Source organism: Eriocheir sinensis, unplaced genomic scaffold, assembly GCF_024679095.1.
Source record: "Eriocheir sinensis breed Jianghai 21 unplaced genomic scaffold, ASM2467909v1 Scaffold459, whole genome shotgun sequence".
NCBI classification, from domain to species: domain Eukaryota; kingdom Metazoa; phylum Arthropoda; class Malacostraca; order Decapoda; family Varunidae; genus Eriocheir; species Eriocheir sinensis.
This window is the reverse complement of record NW_026111786.1, coordinates 77,501-101,901: the sequence shown is the minus strand read 5'-3', so window position 1 is coordinate 101,901 and position 24,401 is coordinate 77,501. Positions and strand designations below refer to the sequence as shown.

General features: G+C 43.6%; 1 protein-coding gene across 1 annotated transcript in view; it reads left to right on the top strand.

Annotated features, from left to right (window-relative positions):
- The first annotated feature begins 20,383 nt into the window (after positions 1-20,383).
- The window catches only part of LOC126992424 (probable G-protein coupled receptor No18), a 4,130-nt gene continuing 112 nt past the window's right edge, over positions 20,384-24,401 (top strand). The window contains exon 1 of the mRNA XM_050851163.1: positions 20,384-24,401. This exon is cut by the window's right edge and continues 112 nt beyond it. Coding sequence (XP_050707120.1) covers positions 20,637-22,046 — 1,410 coding nt within the window. The 5' untranslated portion in view covers positions 20,384-20,636 and the 3' untranslated portion in view covers positions 22,047-24,401.

Genomic DNA, 24,401 nt, shown 5'->3' with positions numbered 1-24,401 from the left:
ACAGAATCATGCATGATTAGTTTAGTCGAGGGGTTGAGCTGAGGACGGGGAGAACAGCCACCGCGAGCACTCCCCTCAGATTGGACTTAAGCCGACGTCTCTAAATCTCCTCTACGGCCATCAACGGGAACGATATTTACATGCATACTCTCTAGCCGTAATATATTCATCTATACGGAAACCATTTATTAATCCGCTACTCTCCACATCAACCTGCTTGGTGATTCTCTTTCCCCTTCCTCTCCATAACTCACTCTTGTTTCATCTCCCTCGCCTGCACTCACACGCCGCAGCCGATCAGCAGCAAACCCTTTTTGTGCCTCGACTCGATTTCGTAATAAGTAATATTCCTTTTACATTATGCTCCTACAACTGTTAATTCTCCTTTCGTTTCCCTATACTCCTCCTCCCCCTTTTTTTCATTTTCTTCTTCCTCTGAATCATCCTTTCTTTCATTTTCTGTACCTTCTCAACTTCTCCATCTGCTCCCTATTGATATTTCTTTACCCTTTGAAGCAAGCCACTCATGGACTTTAAACCTTCACGGAAACACGAATACACACACACACACACACACACACACACACACACACACACAGCATCCCACACACCCATACAGCTTCACCAAGAGACTGAGAGAATGAGTGTATAAGCGTGCCGCTCTGAAGAACCTGCCAGCAACAATCTGCTCAGGTGGGAAGAGCAAGGCTTCCCTCCCTGCGCCTCTCCTCCCTCGGCCCGCTAATTTGATTGTATTGTCTCGCATATTGGCAATTTAGCTTTTTTATCAAGCGAGAGAGAGAGAGAGAGAGAGAGAGAGAGTCGGCATTGATTAAGGAGAAATCATGCAACTTGAGGCAATATATTTCAGTCAACGTTTTCAATTGCATTTTGCTTTAACTCGCCATGAAATATTGGACACAGAAAGGTTATTAGTCTCTCTCTCTCTCTCTCTCTCTCTCTCTCTCTCTCTCTCTCTCTCTCTCTCTCTCTCTCTCTCTCTCTCTCTCTCTCTGATCAGGACGCTAGTATTCTCCAAGGTGAACTCAACAGATTATATGACTGGGCGGATAAATGGCAGATGGAGTTCAATGTAGGGAAGTGCAGTATTCTGAGTGTAGGTAGGAACAACCCCTCACATAACTATTGCTTAAATGACACTCTCATAAGTAGGTCTGGGTGCGAGAGGGATTTAGGGGTCTTAGTGAGCTCTGATCTCCGTCCAAGGGCACAATGCATTCAAGCTAGAAATCGAGCTAATAGGGTACTGGGATTTATTTCAAGGAGCGTAAGCAACAGAAGCCCCGAAGTCTTCCTCAAACTAGATTTAGCATTAGTTAGACCTCATCTTGACTATGCGGTTCAGTTCTGGTCACCCTACTATAGAATGGATATCAAAATGTTAGAATCGGTGCAGAGGAGGATGACTAAGATGATTCAGGGGTTGAGAAACTTGCCATACGAGGAAAGACTCAAACAGTTAAACTTGCATTCTCTAGAAAGGCGAAGGGTGCGTGGAGACATGATCGAGGTTTATAAATGGATGAAGGGCTTTAATAAGGGAGACATTCATACGGTTTTGTTGGTAAGAGAACCGGGTAGGACACGAAGTAACGGGTTTAAACTGGATAAATTCAGATTCAACAGGGACATAGGCAAAAATTGGTTTACTAACAGGGTGGTGGATGAGTGGAATAGGCTTAGCAGTCATGTGGTGAGTGCCAATACAATTGTCACATTCAAAAATAGACTAGATAAATTCATGGACAGCGATATTAGGTGGGGTTAGATACACGGGAGCTTAGGGTCAAAGGAGCTGCCTCGTACAGGCCTGCCGGCCTCTTGCAGACTCCTGCGTTCTTATGTTCTTATGTTCTCTCTCTCTCTCTCTCTCTCTCTCTCTCTCTCTCTCTCTCTCTCTCTCTCTCTCTCTCTCTCTCTCTCTCTCTCTCTCTCTCTCTCTCTCTCTCTCTCTCTCTCTCTCTCTCTCTCTCTCTCGTATTCCTCGCACTAAAAGGCCATATTAATAACCAACAAAAGGCTCTTACACCTGCACAATGAATGGGACTCAGGTGTGTGTGGGAAATGAAGGATGACAGTTAAAGTAGGAGGAGGAGGAGGGCGAGGGAGAAGCGGGAGGGAGCGGAAGGCAAAGTAAAAGAACTAGGCGACGAATAACTTACGTTGGATAACTAATGGAGGAAGTTAGGGAAAGTGGCTGAAGGGAAAGGCTTGTTGGGGAAGGAGCTCAGTGGAAAATGGAATATAGTTTAGACATTAATTTAAAAGCGCTAAATTATTCAGAGGAAGAGGTAGAAAAGGAGACGATTAACGTAAGCGGAAATTACTAATGGAAGAACTTAAGTAACGAATCTAAAGGGAAAGGATTTCTGAGGAAGCAGAAAAAGATACAAAATAGAATAATTGTGGTTTATACTTAATGCAAAATAACTAACAGGAACTGGAAAACGAGAAGAGTAACTGGAGGAGGAGGATTAATGAAGGAGGCGGCTGAAGGGAAAGTCGTGTTGAGGAAACTTACCAAAGCACGCTAAAATATGGCTTAATTTAGGAGGAAAAATGTTAATACTAGAATGAAGGAGGAAAACAGGAGCCAGGAACTTAGTGGAGGTGAATAAGGAGTAAGTGTGGTTAAGGAAAACCGACATAGTTATGATTTATATGAAAATAACAGGAAGAAAGCATGAACGTAAACGAACAAACAGTCGGATGAAAAAAAATGGAATATCGAAAGGTAAAGGGAAGTAAAGACACCGAGTTAGGAATAAAGTGAACAGTCTATGCCCCGATTTTTATGTGAGAAGGGAAGAGACAATCTTAAAGAAGAAAAGAAGGTTCTCATAAAATAGGGATAAACGGAAGCAAAAACTAAATAGGTGTAATAGAAGACGTAAACATATAGAGTACGATAATAAGGTGGTGTAAGAAATGGGAAAAAAAGATGAATACGTTAAGTGGGGTAAGTCATCGAACAAAGAATGGAAAGAATAGGTAGGTAGGTTAAGGAAAAAAGTGCAAGAACATGTTTCATTAGAAGAGGATTTGGTCTCTGGGGGAAAAGAAAACCTTCCCCTTCCACCTTCTTCAAAAGTATAAGAGTTAATGTTAATCCTACACGAGATATTTGTGGGAACTCGGGGAAGGAAAAAGACGGTAAAAAAAAAAATAGCAAAACGAAAGCTGGCATTGTTCTGTTGCTGCCTTTGAAGAGGGTTTGCGTGACAGTGCTCTCAACAATGGCTTTTCCTTCCGCCTGAGAAAAGGGTAAGCTAAAGAAAATAAAAGGAAAGAAAGAAAACGGATTAACTTACATCTTCCACTTCCCCCCTTCCCCCTCTTCCCCCTCTCCCGGGAAACTGACCGTGAAAGAAACAGAGATTAGACTAATGTTTCCTCTTTACCTTCAGCACAAAAATAAGGGTACGGAAAAAAACGAGTGACAACGAGAACGGAATTACTTATACTATTCCCTTCCTTTTTCTCGTTTCCCTTCTTCTTCCTACTGAAAGAAATCACTACGGAATCGGAAAGTAGAGTAATGGCTGCCCTTCATCAAACTATATCGAGGGTCCGAAAAGGAGAAAGAGAAGGAGAGCGGAGTACCATCGTTTTTACCCATCTCCCGTCGTCCTCCGCTTCCCACCGCAAACAACCGAACCGTGAAAACAAAAACAGAGAGTAGACTAATGTTTGGCAGTCTTTCAAGCTAAAATGAGGGTACGAAAAAGAGATAGAGAAGGAGGACGGGATACTATACCTTTTCTTTCTCTCTCACCCTCTTCCGCTTCCTACCGCTAACACTCGAACCGTGAAAAGAAAAACAGAAAGCAGACTAATGTTTACCAATGCTTCAAGCTAAAAGGAGGGTACGAAAAATAGATTAAGAAGGAGGGAGGGATGCCATATCTGACCTTACTCTCTCTCGCTTTCTTCCGCTTTCTAACGCTAACAGTCTAACCGTGAAAACAAAAACAGAAAGCAGAATAATGTTTACCAATGCTTCAAGCTAAAAGGAGGGTACGAAAAATAGATTAATAAGGAGGGAGGGATGCCATACCTGACCTTACTCTCTCTCGCTTTCTTCCGCTTTCTAACGCTAACAATCTAACCGTGAAAACAAAAACAGAAAGCAGACTCATGTTTACCAATGCCTTAAACTAAAAGGAGGGTACGAAAACGAGATAGAGAAGGAGAACGGGTTACCATAGCTTTTCTTACTCTCTTTCTCTCCCTCTTCCCGTTCCTACCGCAAATAATCTAAACATGAAAACAAAAACAGAGGAGACTGATGTTTGCCAATTCTTCAAGGTAAAGGAAGAGTACGAAACAGAGAAAGGGAAGGGGATGCTGGGTACCAAAGTTTATCTCATCTCCCCATCTCCCGTTCCCTCTCCGCCATACTGACAAACTAAAGGGGCTATTACACTGGGCAAATTTCCCGTGGATCTTCAGTCAAACCACGATTTCCGCTTGCGTGGTTCTCATTTGTTTCTTGTTATTGCCGCTACTGATGATGGTGAGTAATACCGTCGCCCTTCGGTGAAATCTACCGTAGCTTTGGAAGATCGTGGACACATCAGAAAACCACGGAAATATGAGAACCACGCCAGCGGAAATCGTAGTTTGACTGAAGATCCACGGAAAATTTACCCAGTGTAATAGCCCCTTAAGAACTCCATTTTATCCTATCATCGACTATTGTATTCACTTCCTTTCCTCTCTCCCTTCCCGAAAACAAAACTCAAATACAGAACGCATAAAAATAAGCCATAAAACCCCCACCACAGACCCTTTTCCAATGACCTTTCCTCTTTTTTTCACCCTGCCAATATTTTTCATTCCTTCCCTTCCTCTTCCTACCACCTTCACCTACCACTACCTTTCTCTTTGTTCCATTCCTTGTTCCCCCCAACCCTTTTGCTGCTCTCATCTCCTTTCCCTCCGTTTACCTTCCCCTGTGCTCTTCGTCTTCCAAATTTCTGCTTTCTTCTACTGATTCTCGACTTCCTCTATTCCTCCTTCCTCTTACCCTCTTTCCCTCGTTTCTTCCTTCCTTCTCTCCATCTATCTTTTACCATGTTTCTCACAGTCTCGTTCTCCTCATGATTTCTTCTTACTTGACTTTTCGATATCTCTATATACTATACCTTTCCTTCCCTCTTTCACTTTCACTCTTTCATCCTTTCTTCTCCCTACGTCCATTTCCCTGCTCCCCGCTCGCTACCTTCTTCCCTCCCTTCCAAAATCCTTTCTTCCGTGTTCCAAGCATATAATTCTTCTTTCTTTTTTTAATATTCCTTCTCTCCCTTCCTCTGTGCCACACTTTCCACGTTTCTCCCAACCTTGCTCGCTTGCTTCCTCCTTTACTATGTGCCACACTTTCCACATTTCCCCTAATCATCCTCGCTTCCTTACTCCCTTTCTTTGTGCCTCCCTTTCTGAGTCTTTCCCCTTTCTTTTATCCTTTCCTATCCATGTTTCTCCGAACTTTGCTCACTTGCTTCCTTCCTTACCACGTTCCCTCTAACCTTTATCTCCCTTCCTCCCTCTCTTTGTGCTCTCCTTTCCACGCTTATCCTAACACAGATCGCCTGTTTCTCCTTCCTGTTCCATCTCCCTTCCTCCCTCCCTTTGTGCTCTCCTTTCCACGTTTATCCTAACACAGATCGCCTGTTTCTCCTTCCTGTTCCATCTCCCTTCCTCCCTCCCTTTCCATTTACCTTCCTCCCTCCCTTTACCTCTCCCTCCCTCCTTCCCTCCGCTATTAGCAGAGGACCATCAGGGATTCAAAAGCTGTTTGCGGTGCTTATCCTTTTGAGCGAATGAGAGGAGTAGGATTTAGACCAGTCCCCCTCCCATTCTCTCTCTCTCTCTCTCTCTCTCTCTCTCTCTCTCTCTCTCTCTCTCTCTCTCTCTCTCTCTCTCTCTCTCTCTCTCTCTCTCTCTCTCTCTCTCTCTCTCTCTCTCTCTCTCTCTCTCTCTCTCTCTCTCTCTCTCTCTCTTTATTTATTTTTTTCTTATTTACACAGACACTTGGTTACATCAGGGCCTAGTACCTATAACATTACATTATATGGCGGCACTAGTTTCTAGGCTAAAGGGAACATAGTTGGTATCCCCTATCTGAAAGCCTAACCTGTTCACAAATTTTTCAGCCACCGGTTCACAAACAGTTTATATTGTTGCCGGTGCGTGAACTGCTGAGGCAGCTGACCGGACGCAAGGAGACGGTTCCATCTCTCTCTCTCTCTCTCTCTCTCTCTCTCTCTCTCTCTCTCTCTCTCTCTCTCTCTCTCTCTCTCTCTCTCTCTCTCTCTCTCTCTCTCTCTCTCTCTCTCTCTCTCTCTCTCTCTCTCTCTCTCTCTCTCTCTCTCTCTCTCTCTCTCTCTCTCTCTCTCTCTCTCTCTCTAAAGCCTCCATTCTTCTGGTGGATTACTTGGTTTTATTGCTGTTTGTTGCTCGTTTTTCCATTTCTTTTTTTTGTATTTTTTTTGTATTTTTTTTTTTGACTAATGTTTTCTCCGATGTGTGTGTGTTTTTTATCTCTTCGTAATTGTTTCTCTTCGTTTATTGTTCTCTCTCTCTCTCTCTCTCTCTCTCTCTCTCTCTCTCTCTCTCTCTCTCTCTCTCTCTCTCTCTCTCTCTCTCTCTCTCTCTCTCTCTCTCTCTCTCTCTCTCTCTCTCTCTCTCTCTCTCACCAGTGGAACACACACACACACACACACACACACACACACACACACTTCCCTACCACGTGGAAGTTTTACGTTTCTTTCATCTCGCCTACTCCACACAAAATCACAATTCAATTAATTTTGTTCCGCCGAGTCTAGACGCCGAGGGGAAAATTGTGAAAGAAAAAATAAATCTGCGCGACAAATTTATTCACATTCAGAGCGGAACGAAAATATTTTTATCCATTTTTTCAATATTTTTTTACATTTTTTCGCTGGTGTTTTTTTTTTATTCGTGGATTTACTGTATTTTTTTATTACCGTTGAATGAATTATGTTATCAAGAAAGGAAGAAAAGTATGCCGAGGGGATTACTTAGATGGCAGGGGAAAATTTTAATACAGAGAGAGAGAGAAGAATCTTAACTTTGCGTGCAAGTGCTGTGTGTGTGTGTGTGTGTGTGTGTGTGTGTGTGTGTGTGTGTGTGTGTGTGTGTGTGTGAGTAGTGATGATTATGTTAATAAGAGCAACAGCAAAAATAACAACAACAACAACAACAACAACGCCACACACACACACACACACACACACACACACACACACACACACACACACGCACGCACACACACACAACACTGCAGCTACACCCGAGCGAATAAATAATCCCTCAAATGAGATCAAGTACATAATTTATTTCGCCATCACCAACAACAAAGGTAGGGACAAACAGTTTTTACTCCGGCCAACTGTTTCATTTTTTTCCGGGCCACACACATGCACGGACGGAACTATTTATGTGTCATATATTCAAGTAGTAATATGGCAGAGGAAAAAAAAGAGTAAATAATTTCAACAGATGTATCACCGTGCATTTCAAAACTATTAGGTGTATGTATGGATGAATATATTAAACGATTCATTATGGTTGCATGTATGCATGATTGTTTTTGTGTATAAGTATATATGTATGAAGGGAAGAAAGGAGGACTGAGTGGAGGGATACAAATAAAGACGGAATACGTATGGATGGATGGATGGATGGATATAGATAGGTAGGTAGGTAGGTAGCTAGGTAGGTTGGTAAGTAGTCAATGTATGGATATAAATGTGTGAGACGATTGACGTGAACCGAACCTTCGCAGAGATCTCGAAAAGTTTCCCAATATCCTCCCAGCCGCCCTCTTCCTTTCCCTCTGACCGCGAGGATGAGGAATCGAAGAAGATATCGCCCGCGGCAAGTTTTCTTCCGCTCGAACATCGGTATAAATGGCTTAGTCCTTCCCTTCATTCCCCCCTCCCTCCCTCCGTCCATTTATCATCTTACCTGCTTTATCTCCGTTCCTCCCTCAGTTCTTACTCCTATCAACCCATCCCTTCATTATCCCTTTATATCCCTACCTCCCTCCCTGCCAACCTCTCTCTGTTTCTCCACTTGTCACTTTATCTGTTTTATTTCCGTTCCTGCCTCAGTTTTTACTCGTATCAACCCATCCCTTTATCACCCCGTGCGACCTCTATACTAGTTTATCTGCCGCTCTTTCTTATAGGTTTATGCCACACTCACACACTGGGTATCTTACGAACATTTAATAGTTGAATCTCTTTAACGTGTGCGGGAGTGTGTATTGCATTTTTAGAGTAGAGTTTCTCTCACTGAAGTTCACGTTATCTCCCTCACACGGCTGTTCTTTATTTCCCCGAAGGAGCGATAGAGAGGGTCGGGCTTAGCACAGTACAACGATTCTGATCTTCGGACACCTAGCGAAAGAACGAAATAGTCAGTGGTGGCGAGGAATCGTAAGAAAGAACCCGCTACTGCAACTCACCATTCAGCACCCTTAACCTTTTTTTTTTTTTTCATATTCTCTCTCTCTCTCTCTCTCTCTCTCTCTCTCTCTCTCTCTCTCTCTCTCTCTCTCTCTCTCTCTCTCTCTCTCTCTCTCTCTCTCTCTCTCTCTCACACACACACACACACACACACACACACACACACACACACACACACACACACACACCCACCCTCGAACTTTCTTTTGTTATTACATCCATTCCATTAAATTTGATCACAGTTGAGAGAGAGAGAAGGATTGACAGAGGAACACAATATAGGATAAATGGGGACAGAAATGGAGGGGGACAAAGGAACAGAGGGAGGTTATGAAGGAGAGACGGCGGAAGAATCGGAGGAAAGGAATAAGGAAAGGAGGGAGGAAGTAAAGGAGAGAGGGAAGTGGATTGGAAAGATAAGATGAAAGAAGCAAAGAAAAGAGAGGAAGGGGATAGGAAGGGCAAAATGGAGGAAGCGAAGAAGAGGGAGAGGAAGTGGATTGGAAGGATAAGATGAAAGAAGCGAAGAAAAGAGAGGAAGGGGATAGGAAGAGTAAAAGGGAGGAAGCGAAGAAGAGGGAGAGGAAGTGGATTGGAAGGATAAGATGGAGGAAGCGAAGAAGAAAGCGAAAAAGAGGATAGAAAAAACAAGATGGAGGAAGCGATGAAGCGATGTGACGATCGGATGGAGAGAGGGATGAAAGGATAAATGGAGGAAGAGAAGGAAAAAGAGACATATACGCCCCACTACTACCACCAACATCACCTAAAGCGTTCCCTAGGCAACCAATCACCACCAGCAACACCCTCAGCAAGGAGTTTAAAGACCCGAGCTGACTTCTGACCTGTCTCTGGTGGGCGGTGGAGGAACGTCATAGGCTGTGCACTTAAAGGACTGATAGGACACGAAGAGTAGAACGCAAACCCCTTCCCTATATTACTTCTCTTCCATTTCTGATACATTCTTCTCCCTTTATTTTCAAGCAGACCGTCTTTAAACATCCTATTTCGCGTTTCTTCCGCTTTTTATTCCTTCTTTCCATTTTTTTCCCTTCCTACCTTCCTACATTTCGCATCCTACACCTCCCCTTCATATCTTTTAGTATTCTTCGATTCTTCCTCCCTTCTTTTTACATCCCCGTTTGCCTTTGTCCTTCCTCCCGCTCTCTCGCTATTCCTCCGCATCCCTTCCTTCCTTCCACCATCCGTTTTTCCCTCCAGTCATTCCTCTCTTCTCTTCCCACTCTCTCTTCCAAATCGCTTTACTCTTTCCTATTCCTTCTTCCCCAATCCTTTCCTTCTTCATACCTCACATCCCTCTCACCCATTCTCACTCATTTTCCTCCTCTCCCTCTATATCTCCCGCCTCCTCCCCACCTCTCCATCCGTCCCTCGTGCAGAAGTAGCAGCAGTCTGGTGGTCCCTCAGGCAATGTCGTGGGGTCCAAACTGGTGTCCTTGAGCCGCAGCCGTGGGACTAAGGCTCAATGGGCTCTTGATTAGATCGATGACCCTTGGGAGCCCCGCCAACCCCGGATGAAGGGCAGATCGTGGTGGTGTCTGCCTATGGTGCTCTGGCGGTCATGTAGCTCACCCCCTCATCGTTAACACACGTGGCCACTATAAACCACAGGGCATAAATACATCAACGCAGTCTTGACCCTAACCCCCAACAAACATCACGCGTCATATAAATAAATGAACGTCTATCCGCCACACGCATATTCATAAATTAACACACACGCCTATCTCACACCATATCACATGCACCAATCGCTCAACGGTCCACCACACGCATATTCACAAATCATCACACTCGCCTCTCTCACACTATATCACATTCACCTATCACTCAACGGTCCCCCACACGCATATTCATAAATTATCACACTCGCCTCTCTCACACCATATCACATGCACCTATCACTCAACGGCCCCCCATACGCATATTCATAAATTACCACACAGGATTATCTCACACCACATCACACCTATCACTCAACAATCCGCCACAGGCATATACATAATTAGCAAACAAGAATGCAATATACGATTTACGTGTCACCCCTCAACACACGCTATCCCCACACATTAAACTCCATAATTAATCTACCTGTCGTAAGGTCACCGTTCATTATGCTCGTTACGCTTATCGCCAATCGCAAACTGGTCTCGTATCTTTGGTTCAGGCGACGATCATGCACCACACACCAGGCATTCTTTCACCCACGATAAATTAACCAGACACTGTACTTATCACCACTAGAGTCCACTAAACATTACCACAAAAGAAATGTCAACAGTAACCTGGCTTATCATCAAATTCTACGGCAAAACAAATAGTAACACAAAACTTCAATTCACAAAACAATAACCAAAGAAAAAAGGTAGCACAATACTACACTATTAAATAACAAAGCTCTTTAGCACTGTTTGAGACGTACATGCAAACACACAATCACATAAATAAATAAAAAAAATAAGGCTAGGGTCGAGCAACAAGCCCCATCACGAAAGTATAATGTATAAATGTAAAAAGAGGTAAAAATGTAATGGAAAAGGCGTAATGTAAAAACAAAAAATCTCCCTCCCTTTCAAACAATGACAGACCGGTTTCCTATCACACAGACACCTGCTTCTTCCTTGTCTCAGCATTTCCTGCAGCCAACTATTCCCGCCTCTGTCCAGACTAAGAGGCAAACTTTTGAACGGAGAGACAAATTGGCTGAGCATTGCAACTAGCGCCGAGTGAGTTTGGAGGGGTTGGGTGTCCATGCTGGGAGGAGGAGGGGTGTAAGTGAATTTGTGTGGGGGGTAGGTGTGGTGGGGGCCGTAAGTGTGTGTGTGTGTGTGTGTGTGTGTGTGTGTGTGTGTGTGTGTGTGTGTGTGTGAGTAAGAGTAAGTGACTTAGTAAGAAAAACAACAGACACACACACACACACACACACACACACACACACACACACACACACACACACACACACACACACACACACGCACACACACAGATCCATAGAGCACGCTATTAATGGCGTAGGAGGAGGAGGTGGAGGAGGAGGAGGTGGAGGAGGAGGAGGAAAGTCGCCATCACCAGCACCATCAGCAGTAAGAAGAGCAGCAGAAGCAGAATCCAGGCAGGGATTGATTTACGGGGCCGGAATGAAGAGGGAAGGAGAAGAATAAGTTGCAATAGTTGGTCCATTCATCAGGCAGACAGCAGGTGCTCGTCCTCGTCCCTCTCACTGTCAGGCGGGGACAAGGATGAGAAGGATCTGAAGGTGTGGAATTGAGACGTGTGTGTGTGGGGGTGGGGGGGGTGGGGGGGTGTTATGGGGGAGTGGTGACAATGTATTTCTGGTGATGATAATGGTACAGGTAATAATGATGATGGATAGGTTGTTGTGTGTGCTCATTTTAGGAGAGGACGAAGATAAAGGAGGGTAGCGGAGACGTGTAGATAGGGGGCCGTAGAGAGAGGGAGCGAGAGAGAATGACTGTGGAGCAGGTGAGGATGATAAGACGATGATGATGGATGTGATCTATGCCTTCAATTTCCACCTAGATCAACGATAAAGATAATGAAGTGTAGTTAAGGAGTGAATGCGTGGTGCAGATGATGGTGATAAAGGAGATGGTGGTTGATATAGTGTTCTCGTTGTTCAGTTCCAACCACTTAATTCCGTCTGTTCCTTCATGAAATCGTGCACTTAAAAAAAATATTCTCTTTACATTTTACCCAAACTCGCTGTTCTTTTATTCACAGGAGGTTATTGTGGGGTGGCCGTCCATTGTTGTTTGTTTGTTGTTTGCCAGTAGGTTGAGTCTAGTGAAAAGGGACTGAACGGGTTGAGTGCGGCGGGTAATAAAAGTTTTCAGAGAATACAGCGATACGGCGAATTATTCTCCCACTTGCCACTTACTTCTTTACTCCACCTCTCACGCATCCCCTCTTCACCTCACTTCCTCCTTCCTCTCATCCACTGTGCTGTTCATTCTATCCTTCAGTTCTCCATATTCCCCTTTACTTTTGTTACACCAATTCTTGCTCCCACTTACACCTTCCTTCCTTCCTTCCACCACCTCTCATATATTCCCTCTTCATCTCCCTTCTTCTTCCCTCTCATCCACTCTGCTGTTCATTTTATCCTTCAGTTTTCCATATTCCCCTTTATTTCTCTTACACTAATTCTTGCTCCCATTTACACCTTCATTCCTTCCTTCCACCACGTCTCATATATTCCCTCTTCATCTCCCTTCCTCTTTCCTCCATCCACTCTGCTGCTCACTGCGTTTTCTGTTCTCCATATTCTCCTTTATTTATCTTCCATCCCCTCCTCTCCACCTCGATTCATCCTCCGTCCAGCCAATTTCCACCCTCACTTCAACAAGGCTTTCATCCCCTCTTCACATTTACAACATAGAGAACAAGTGCATAAACAATTATCGGTCACTAAGTAAGAACAGTGGTCAAAGTGATATATATATATATATATATATATATATATATATATATATATATATATATATATATATATATATATATATATATATATATATATATATATATATATATATATATATATATATATATATATATATATATATATATATATATATATATATATATATATATATAGTGAGCAGTGGCCGAACCGGCAGCGTACTGGGTCCACATTCACCGCGTGATGGACGACGCGGGTTCGAATCCCCACGCTACCACCTCGGATTTTTCAGTCAACGCCGAGTGGCTTAAAACTACCCACATGCTGTCCTGAAGACCAACCATCAACCCGGACTCTAGAGGAAGCCGTCCAAGAATCAAGAACGAGTTCCGGGGGCCAGCATGAGGCAATACAAGATGGCGCCACTATAAACACTCGCCTGCGCCAGAACGGGCTGGGCCGACCATCAGTCCCCACCGCGAAGACTTGGGCCGACCATCAGGCCCCACCGGGAAGAAGCCTACCGGCGCAATAGGCCGCAACATAAAAAAAAATAAAGAAAAAAAAAATGAAAACTGCAGAAAAAGAAACTAAAGACAAGTAATACAAAATATACTCGTAACAATAGAAATCAATAATAATGCTGGTGATGATGATGATGATGATAATGATGATGATGATAATAATAATAATAATAATAATAATAATAATAATAATAATAATAATAATAATAATAATAATAATAATAATAATAATAATAATAATAATAATAATAATAATAATAATAATAATAATAATAATAATAATAAAAATAACAAGTACAAGAACATAGGCAAGAAAAAAAATAAGAACAGAAGCAAGAAAGTATAGTAACAACAACAACAAAAACAACTACAACAAATATACTAATAATAAAAATAATGATGATAATAACAATAATAATAATAATAATAATAATAATAATAATAATAATAATAATAATAATAATAATAATAATAATAATAATAATAATAATAATAATAATAATAATAATAATAATAATAATGACAATACAATAATATAATAATATAAACAAAAGTATATTACATAACCATTATCATAACGAAGCATCACAGTCACAACAATTATTAGATTATTGCTACAACCTTCTTTCATTGAGTCATTACTTAGCCTTCAAAGTGTCATTATTTGAAATTAGTCATCATTACCCTGATTGCACGTTGGTTATGTAGAAACAATCCGAAGTTGATTACGGAAGTTAACGCCACTTTCTCTCTCTCTCTCTCTCTCTCTCTCTCTCTCTCTCTCTCTCTCTCTCTCTCTCTCTCTCTCTCTCTCTCTCTCTCTCTCTCTCTCTCTCTCTCTCTCTCTCTCTCTCTCTCTCTGTCCATTTCCTACTTCTTTAACTATTTATAACTCGAGTAAATTGCTTATTTGTCTATTCAATGGCAAAACGTATTAAGATTTTTCCTTTGTGAGTGAGTGAGTGAGTGAATGTGTGTGTGTGTGTGTGTGTGTGTGTGTGTGTGTGTGTGTGTGTGTGTGTGTGTGTGTGTGTGTGTGTGTGTGTGTGTGTGTGTGTGTGTGTGTGTGCGAGCGTGGTCATGTGCGTGTGTTTATTAAAAGCTTATAAGGAAGTTAACCTCAAATTATAAGATCAATGATGGAAAGCGCATACACATACACACTCACACACACACACACACACAATGCGTGCAGGTCTAATGAATTAAAGTTTGTTTGTTTGTTTGTTAGTTTCGCATTGAACAAGGAATTATTCAAATCAGGCGCCAAAAATTAAATAAATCTGACAACTGTACAGAGGTTATAAATTTTGTACGATATATCCAAAATGTTTTTATGATATTTTTTTTCCGCCCGATCATCAACGGCGACGAGGCTGTTATCAATCTTGTCAAGCTAACGGGGCTCACGATGCTGAAAAAAATATGGTTAAAAAGGTAATTATTCTGTCTATCTATCTGCGAGTAACAGATTCATGACAAAGATGATGAAAAGACATATTCATAAATCAAAATGTTCAAAGTCGTTAACAAATAGAAGTTGATACCTGGAAAATAATCAAATATCAACGTTGGCAGAAAAAAAACGAGGAAAACGCTGAACATAAGAACATAAGAACATAAGAACATAAGAACGCAGGAGTCTGCAAGAGGCCGGTAGGCCTGTACGAGGCAGCTCGGTGAAGGAAAATACCAGTTCCTAAAATACCGAAAATGGACTCTGATTAAAGAAACACTAAAGCATAAAAACCATCAAGCAACTCACAGTCTCACACACGTATGAAATATATATTAAACAGACAAGTGATCCGCAAAAGATACATAATTGTTTTTTTTAACAGGAAAGCAAATAAAAAAAGATACAAAAACTAAACCAATGGACTATGCACGACATTTTCCTTCACGCCCCCCCCCCCCACACCCACACCCACAAAGACACCCACAACACGCACCCACACGTACCCACAACACCCACCCAGCCACACACTATCAATAAGGAGAATATATCCTTTGTTCCAGGAGTTAGTGATTAAGTAAGTGTGGTGGTAGGGGTGGGGATGGGGGCGGTGATGGTGGTGGTGGGGTGGTGGGGTTGGTGGGGGTGATGGTGGTGGTGGGGTGGTGGTGCTGTGTCATGGAGAACTCTCGCCTAACTTTCCCGGCCCAAAGTCTGTCCACTCCACCTAAACCCTTCTTGACCTCACTGAAGCCTCCTGAAGCCCATTAAGGCAATTTCAACTCTACTGGAGCCTCCTGAGGCCACCTGAAGTATTGTGACCCTCAGTGAATCCTAATGAATCTCGCCTGACACGCAAAGAGAGGTCAAGCCTGGCACAGTCCGTCAAGCATTGTTAAATCATAGAAAGCCTTGCCAAACGTAGATTCTTTCTGAAACATTTATTTTCCCAAAGTCCCGTGAACCTCCAGTAGCCTCATAAAGCAGGCAAACGCATCGGAAGCCTTTGTATCGCCTCGAGAACTTTCTATTCTTTTTACTTTTTTAGGATGTGTGTTACCCTACCCTCTTGTCCCTCAACTTCGATAAACTTCTATATAGTATCGTCCTCTCTCTACTTCTCTCGTTGATTCACCTTCATTTTTTTCTTTCTTGGAGTCTCAGGTGTCTGGAGGATGCTGGACAGGTAGCTTATAGAGTCCGCACTCCTCTTCCGTCTATGTAAATATAACAATCAGGTTTGCAAGTCTAACACATTATTTCTGAACATTTTTGCTAAAGTTTACAAGGTGTCTTTATACTTCCCTGAGCCTTGAAACAAATTAGGAACGCTACGAAGGTGGTTTTTACCTGGAAATGCTCTATTGAAGGTTCTAAATGTCTATCTTTATAAAGCCCTCCTGAAGACTAAAAATAAAATATTAAGTCCTGCGCCCTACGTAATCTTATCAAACGGTCGAGCCTTATGGAATCTATTTATATGAAGCCTTTGAATGATTTCAGTGGTATGTAAACTCTTGAAAACCATGTTAAAGAGGCATCTCTCTCTCTCTCTCTCTCTCTCTCTCTCTCTCTCTCTCTCTCTCTCTCTCTCTCTCTCTCTCTCTCTCTCTCTCTCTCTCTCTCTCTCTCTCTCTCTCTCTCTCTCTCTCTCTCACACACACACACACACACACACACACACACACACACACACACACACACACACACACACACACACACACACACACACACACACACAGAGGAAGGATGGTGTCTGTCTGGTGTAGGCAACCCTGGCAGTTTCCCTTCAAGCTAAAGATTAATTGGGAAAACAATTTACGATATTTTTTTCCAGTTGCTATAAATTTTTTCTCCATTAGTGCCGTGATAAGTTCCTTGTTGAAGACTGTCCTATTGACGACAATGTTATACTTCGTTGGAGGAGTAGGAACATTTTTTTTTAACATTAAGGGAAACAGCTCAACGGCAAAAAAAAGCCCGCAAATCACTGCTCCTAAAAAAAAAAAAAAGAGTTGAGATGAGTGGCCAAAAGAGAGGTCAATTTCAGGAATATTTCTTTATACACTAAACATTATTCCTCACATATGTTGGAATTCAGGAAATATCACTGACCGACATTTTTTAATGAAAGCTGAAAGCGCGTGCACACACACACACACACACACACACACACACACACACACACACACACACACACACACACACACACACACACACACACACACACATTAGAAGTTTCCGTCTGTGGGAAGGAATCACCCGCATAACAAGTCAAACAACCATTCAACACACGAAACAACAACTTTCATCCACTTCTGCTCCTCCTTCAGTACTCCCAACTTGAAGACTTTCGCCCCCCTAAACACATCGGACCCGGGATAGGCCAGACACTCGTTCCCTGAGGTCTATAGTCTATTACTGGCTTGGAAATTGGAGTAAAAAGACATTTCTCAGCAGTCCGAACCTTCTTACAGCCCTTGCATCAGTTCACTTAACGGCCTGGGGCTTTTCTTTCCTTTTTCTCTACTCTTATGTGGTCGTTGTTCAGTGTATATCATGTGGTTTTCATCTTTGTCTATGAGTTGTTCAAAAAGTACGTCCGCTATCCATTTCTCTTGATACTACAGGTTTCAGAAAAATAGACATTCGCTCACACAGGAGTTCCAGCGTTCTGAAGGCTAATAATGACCTCCGAGCTGCTCTAATCATTCTATAGATGAGACAAAAAAAAGTGCTTCAAGTTTTCATTATATTCATTACATCCTCTCATCGTTCCATCCGTTTAGTGATCACCCTTCTTATTTTCCAGCATCCACTCTGCCTCTTATCCTTCATACGTCCATCCCTTTCCACTCTCTCCCATCCCTTCCTCTCCCTTCTTCACCTTCCGACTTCCCTCCCTCTCCTACTTCCCTTCGTCTCCCTTCTTCACCTTTTCCCTTTTATATCCCTCCCTTCTCTCTCCCTTCCTTACTTCCCCCTCTACCCCTTCTACTGTTCCTCTATTTCTCTCCCCTCCCCTCCTCCATTTTTCACTTTCATCCTCTTCTCCTTTCCATCTTTTTCTCCCTTTCTTCTATTATATCTACCTCTCCCAGCGTATCATACTCAGAGGGATAATAGGAAGAGAAAGGGAAGTTAACTTGAGCCTCCAGCTACGCCCTCTTTCGTAAGACCACAATGTCACACCGTTATCCAATTGATCCGGAGTACGATATATTTTCACAGCTTCCTTTAACACGAATATGGAAACAGAACCTAAATTAATTGAAAAAGCATTATACATTCTGTTAGTTCATCCTTCAAATACATAAATGAGTCGATACTTCAAAAGATCAAATAAATGATTGATGTCATAAAAAAAACGAAGGACGAGATCTTAAAACTAACCAAACTTACCTCATTTCCAAACGATTTTAGTCTACATATACTTCTCAAAACGTTTTACACCGGCAAGGTTTTTTTTTTATCCCGTCCCCGCATTCGCTTCAGGTCGTGACAAAGCTGGAATTCCCATCAGGTTACTATACTCTAAACTTTTGTTCCCCCAAGCATTCCATTTTTTTAACCGTTCTTTCCCCCACCGTTCCGCTTTTTCCCGCCCACTCGTTTCACACTCCCCTTTTGCTACTTCTCTATTTTTCTCCCAATTCCTGACCTCCTTGTTTTCCCCCTATCCGACGCACTTTCCCTGCAAATGACTTTTTTTCCACCACCTCCATTACAAGCTGTTCTTTTCCACGGCCTCAGCGGGTAAGGGCCGGTCGCTCCCCTTAGTAAAGCCGCGTGTATAGGCCGTTAAGGCGCCGTGTCCGCCCTGTAAAAGCCTGTTGAGGGGGTCGTTTTGCTCTCACTCGCTTAAGCTTACACCATGTTCTGTTTACCATCATTTCGTGGTGGTGGTGGTGGTGGTGGTAATGGTGGTGGTGGTAGTGATGGTCGTGGGTGTAGTGGTGATGGTGGTGGTTGTGGTTGTCGGGGTGGTGATGTTGGATGTGTTTGTGTTTATTGACCCTCATTCCTCTATTATTTTATTCGCCTTTATTTATCTAATTCTGTATTTTCATTTTTACGTTCCTCTCTATTCTCCTTATCGAATTTCCTCCTAATTACTGTCTACATAAAATTATACTGCTATCTTTACCCTATTACATGTATTTTATTTTCACCTACCATTACCGTCAGCAACAACTTTTCCATTCTCTTTTCTTCTTCCTCGTCTTCCTCGTTTATCTTCATTCTTTCTCATTTACCAAACAAACTTCAACTCTGTCTCTGCAACGCCCTCCTCCTCCTCCTCCTCTTCCCGACCATGCGACCATTTTAGCAATTTAATTTTCCTTGAGTATCGTCTTAGATTGCCTCTTTGAAAATAAAATTAACGCTTTTGTGGGCGAATAAAAACTACCAAACCTCTCTCTCTCTCTCTCTCTCTCTCTCTCTCTCTCTCTCTCTCTCTCTCTCTCTCTCTCTCTCTCTCTCTCTCTCTCTCTCTCTCTCTCTCTCTCTCTCTCTCTCTCTCTCTCTCTCTCTCTCTCTCTCTCTCTCTCTCTCTCTCTCTCCAACAGAATCGTTTCCTCTGCTTAACTGTCAATACCTCGGTCATGGCTCACGATAACTGTTAATGGGTGATTCTTCTTCTTCTTCTCCTGCTTCTTCTTTTCCTTCTTCTTCTTCTTCATCTTATTCCTCACCATCCCGATCCTTCTTCAGTTCCTTCTCTTCCTCCATCTTATCTTCCGTCACTGTGCGTTAGCTTTCCTACTTCTCTTCCTCTTCATATCCTCCCTCTTATCCTTCTTATGCTCCTCCTCATCTTTCCGCCTACTTCTTTCTCCTCCTCCAGTTCCGTCTCTTCCTTTCAATCCTCTAACTCCTATATCTCCTCCATCTCATCCTTATCCTTCCCATCCTTCTCCTTTCACCTCCCTTCTCCTCAGCATCCTATATCTCATGCTCCTCCTCAGTCTCATCCTCTTATTCCTCCATCATCTCAGCTTCCTCCTCGTTCGGCTCTCACTCCTTCTCCTCCTCCTTCTCCTCCTCCTCCTCCTCCTCCTCTTGCTCCTCTCTGCCTCCATGCATCTCCATCAGCAACCAATTCTAAAACTCACTGTCGATATTCTGACCACAAACTCCATCACAACGGCGCTCTATGCAAACTTGCCTTAGTCCACACTCGCTCCGGCCCTCGTCAGCAGCGCTATAGAAAACTTAGTGCGGTGCTGCGGGCTTAATGGTGTGTGTGTGTGTGTGTGTGTGTGTGTGTGTGTGTGTGTGTGTGTGTGTTACTGGATATTTAATAGTACATTCCAGCTATCTTTATCAGTGTCCTTATTAGTACATTCATATGAAGAGATAGACAAATAACATTTTTTGGAGCTCCATAATTCAATACAATGAGGATTTTTTCAGAAAATAGTATAAGGTCCACTACGTGTTTAGTACCTGTGAAGCCTATTTCTCCCCTTAATTCCTTTACCCTAATGCATTTTTCTTGGTAGCACTGTAACACTATATTTCCTTGACGTCAGAATGATGGTAATATGGTATGTGGTAGGATGGGATATGGTCATGTGGAAGAAAGGTCTGTGTTGAGTCACGCCAATTGAAGACGTCTTGACTAAGCTTCCTTCCTCTCTCCCACCAGCTGTGATCGCCACTGCCGTCGCCGTCAATAGCCCAGCAAGATGGCGATCCTGGAGGTGAACGAGAGCGGGGCGGTGTCCATCCTGTACGAGGAGGATATGAACGTTACCAATCTGGAAGAGAACGTATTGAAGAGCAATGACGTGGGCTACGCTCTCAACATCACGATGCCGCTCTGGGAGATCGTGCTCACCGTTTTCTCCCTGAGCATCATCATCATCTTCATCATCGTCGGTAACGTGCTCGTCATCCTGTCAGTGTTCACGTACCGGCCGCTCCGCATCGTACAGAACTTCTTCATCGTCTCGTTGGCCGTGGCGGACCTGACCGTGGCCGTGTTCGTGCTGCCATTCAACGTCGCCTACAGCATCATCGGCAAATGGATCTTCGGGATTCACCTTTGCGAGATGTGGCTCACCTGCGACATTCTCTGCTGCACGGCGTCCATCCTCAATCTGTGCGCCATCGCCCTCGACCGCTACTGGGCCATCACGGACCCCATCAACTACGCCCAGAAGCGGACCCTGAAGCGCGTGCTGGTGATGATCGGCCTCGTGTGGACTATCAGCGTCATCATCTGTCTTCCGCCGCTCTTCGGATGGAACGACTGGCCGGAGACCTTCACGCTGGAGACCCCCTGCGTCCTCACCCAGGAGAAGGGCTTCGTCATCTACTCCTCGCTGGGCTCCTTCTACTGCCCGCTGCTGATCATGACGCTGGTCTACGTCAAGATCTTCACAGCCACGAGGCGCCGCCTCAGGGAGCGCGCCAACGCCTCGCGCCTCAACCAGATCTCCAACACGTGCCGCGCCAACGTCACACGCGAGGAGGACTCGGTCGTCAGCGAGAACGGCCAGAATGGCTACAACGACACCTGCAAGAAGAAGTTAGTGCAGAAGAAGCGTCGCAGGAAGAAGAAAGCCGGGAAAAGCACCACAGCCACCACCACAACCACCACCACTGCCGGCGGCACCGCCACCACCACGCTCAACACCGCTGGATCCTGTACCACACTCAGCCCGCCGGTGATGGCCGAGAGCTCCGTCACCGAGAATGAGATCAGCAACAACCAGAAGGACGAGTCTTCCCCGACAGAGGAGAAGCACGGGGCGGACGTTGTGGTGAAAGTGAACCCGAAGAGCGGCAGCCAGATACACCAGTTCATCGAAGAGAAGCAGAAGATTTCGTTGTCCAAGGAGCGCCGCGCCGCCCGTACCCTTGGCATTATCATGGGCTCCTTCGTGGTGTGCTGGCTGCCCTTCTCCCTCATGTATGTCATCCTCCCCTTCTGCAGCACGTGTCCGCAACCCAACGATAAAGTGATCAACTTCATCGTCTGGCTCGGCTACATCAACTCCTCGCTCAACCCCGTCATCTACACCATCTTCAATATGGATTTCCGCAGGGCGTTCGCCAGAATCCTCAGGTGCCCCAACGCCACCACACTCTGAGGATCCTCCACCCCCTCACAGGCTCATTCCAACGCCCCTTCCCTCACTCCACTCCTTATCCACCCCCACCCGGGACTTCCAAGTGTATTTGAGGAGATGGAAGTTGTGTCCTCACACTCGTGTCCCCGCACACACTTATCCCAACAACCCGCCTGTCCAGGACTTCCAAGAGTTGAGTTGGTGAAGGAGGAAGTGAACAGACAAACACAGACAGAGCCACGCACGGAAGCAATGAGTGGGAACAATAATAACTATCAATACCAACATCGAGTGGAGTGAAGGAGGCTGCTGTTGCTATTATTTGTGCTAAGAATAGGAGTATAGGTAAGTGTTTCTTCTGTGAAGATACAAAAACTCAAGAGTTTACGTGTTCATGTTGATGGTGGAAAGTAACGATTTTTGTCACTTGTTGATACGATGTGCAGCACAAGGACAGGGTCCACGCGCGCGCGCGCGCGCGTGTGCGTGTGTGTGTGTGTGTGTGTGTGTGTGTGTGTGTGTGTGTAATGAAATATGTTCATGTTGAATGTGTGTATCTGCGAATGTCAAGCATGCATCCATGATAACACACACACACACACACACACACACACACACACACACACACACACACACACACACACACACACACACACACACACACCCACACACACACACAAATACACACACACACACACACACACACACACACACACACACACACACAGTAAATACAAGGTAACAAAACCGAACAATGGGAACAGAAACTTCAAGTAATTGTCACAACCATTGTCAAATCAAGACTAAACACACTGAAAGTGAAAGAGCCAAACAGCCACGGGGTCGGCGGCTCACCCAGGAAACTCCGTCATCACCACCATTACCACCGCCATCGTCACCACCACTGCCACCACCACCGCCGCCGCCGCTGCTGCCATCCTGCTGCCTCGCCCTCAGACCTCCCTTCCTCTAACTCCTAGCGTCCCATTGTTGTTGTTGGTCGCCCGAGGCTCAGAGGCAGTCGGTGCGGCAGGTGGTGAAGGTGCCAGCGTGTAGAATGGACAGACGGCAAGACAGACAGACAGACAGATGAGGTGTGTCCCTAGTCTAAGTACCACTAGTTGTTGTTGAGCCGTCTCGAACAAGTCAAATGTCAAACCTATCGATCTATCACCAAACAACTGACCAATGTGTTTGTACATACGTGTATATAGAAGCTAGGGCAAATATGATTACACTCACACATATCTTTAATATTTATGCATGTTCGTAGATGAGTATATATATAAAAGGCAAAACAATTATATATTTATATTGTATATTCATGCGTATGTATATGTAAATGAATATATGTATGTTTGTCATATGTATACATCTATATTGATGAATATATTTGTATATATGTACAGACACACACGCTAACACACTGTTGTTGACCATGTGAACGTGAGGTGTACAAGGTGTCTGTGGCGCCACGTGTCCGCTACAAAGTGTCCGCCTGTGTTGTCTGTGTAGCCTCTGGAGGGACACATCCATACATATCCTTACACATTTTTACATGCAGCCCTCATCACGGTGTGACGGTGCTCAGATGGAGGGGGTGACAGTGTGCACCGACGGTACCTGTTTACAGCTGCTGCTGTTGCTTTCCCGGTGTGTGTGTGTGTGTGTGTGTGTGTGTGTGTGTGTGTGTGTGTGTGTGTGTGTGTAATAATAATAATAATAATAATAATAATAATAATAATAATAATAATAATAATAATAATAATAATAATAATAATAATAATAATAATAATAATAATAATAATTAACGGTTTAATGATAAAATACATGCAGCCATTGGCTGAAAATAGACATACAAAAAACGTCTAATAGATTTATACACTTAAAATGAGGATAACAAACAAAATGGTCATTAAAGTAGAATCGATGTAAATAAAAGGAAGATGAATGAAATGAATTGATGAAAACGACAAATGAAATGAAATTAGTGCATATGATAGAAGATGAGTGCAATGAAGTGATGAGAACCCAGAAATGGGGACTAGGTATTAAGTGTGTGTGTGTGTGTGTGTGTGTGTGTGTGTGTGTGTGTGTGTGTAAACGACATATAATTATGATCGTACGCACACGAGCTTTTTTGGTGAAGTGAAATATGAAGCAAGGTGTGACGGGAACCTCTCATCCACCTCCCTCCCATATTTTTTCACATTTCTACAAGTCCCTCACCGGAGAGGAAGAACCAAAAACATCCACACACAATATTATAAAGGTTATAACATGAAGACTCTATTAATGTCACGTCGATCCACCCCTCAGTAACATGTACACGAGAAATCGTTGGCATCGGAGGGTCAAAAGGAAAAGTAGAGTGGG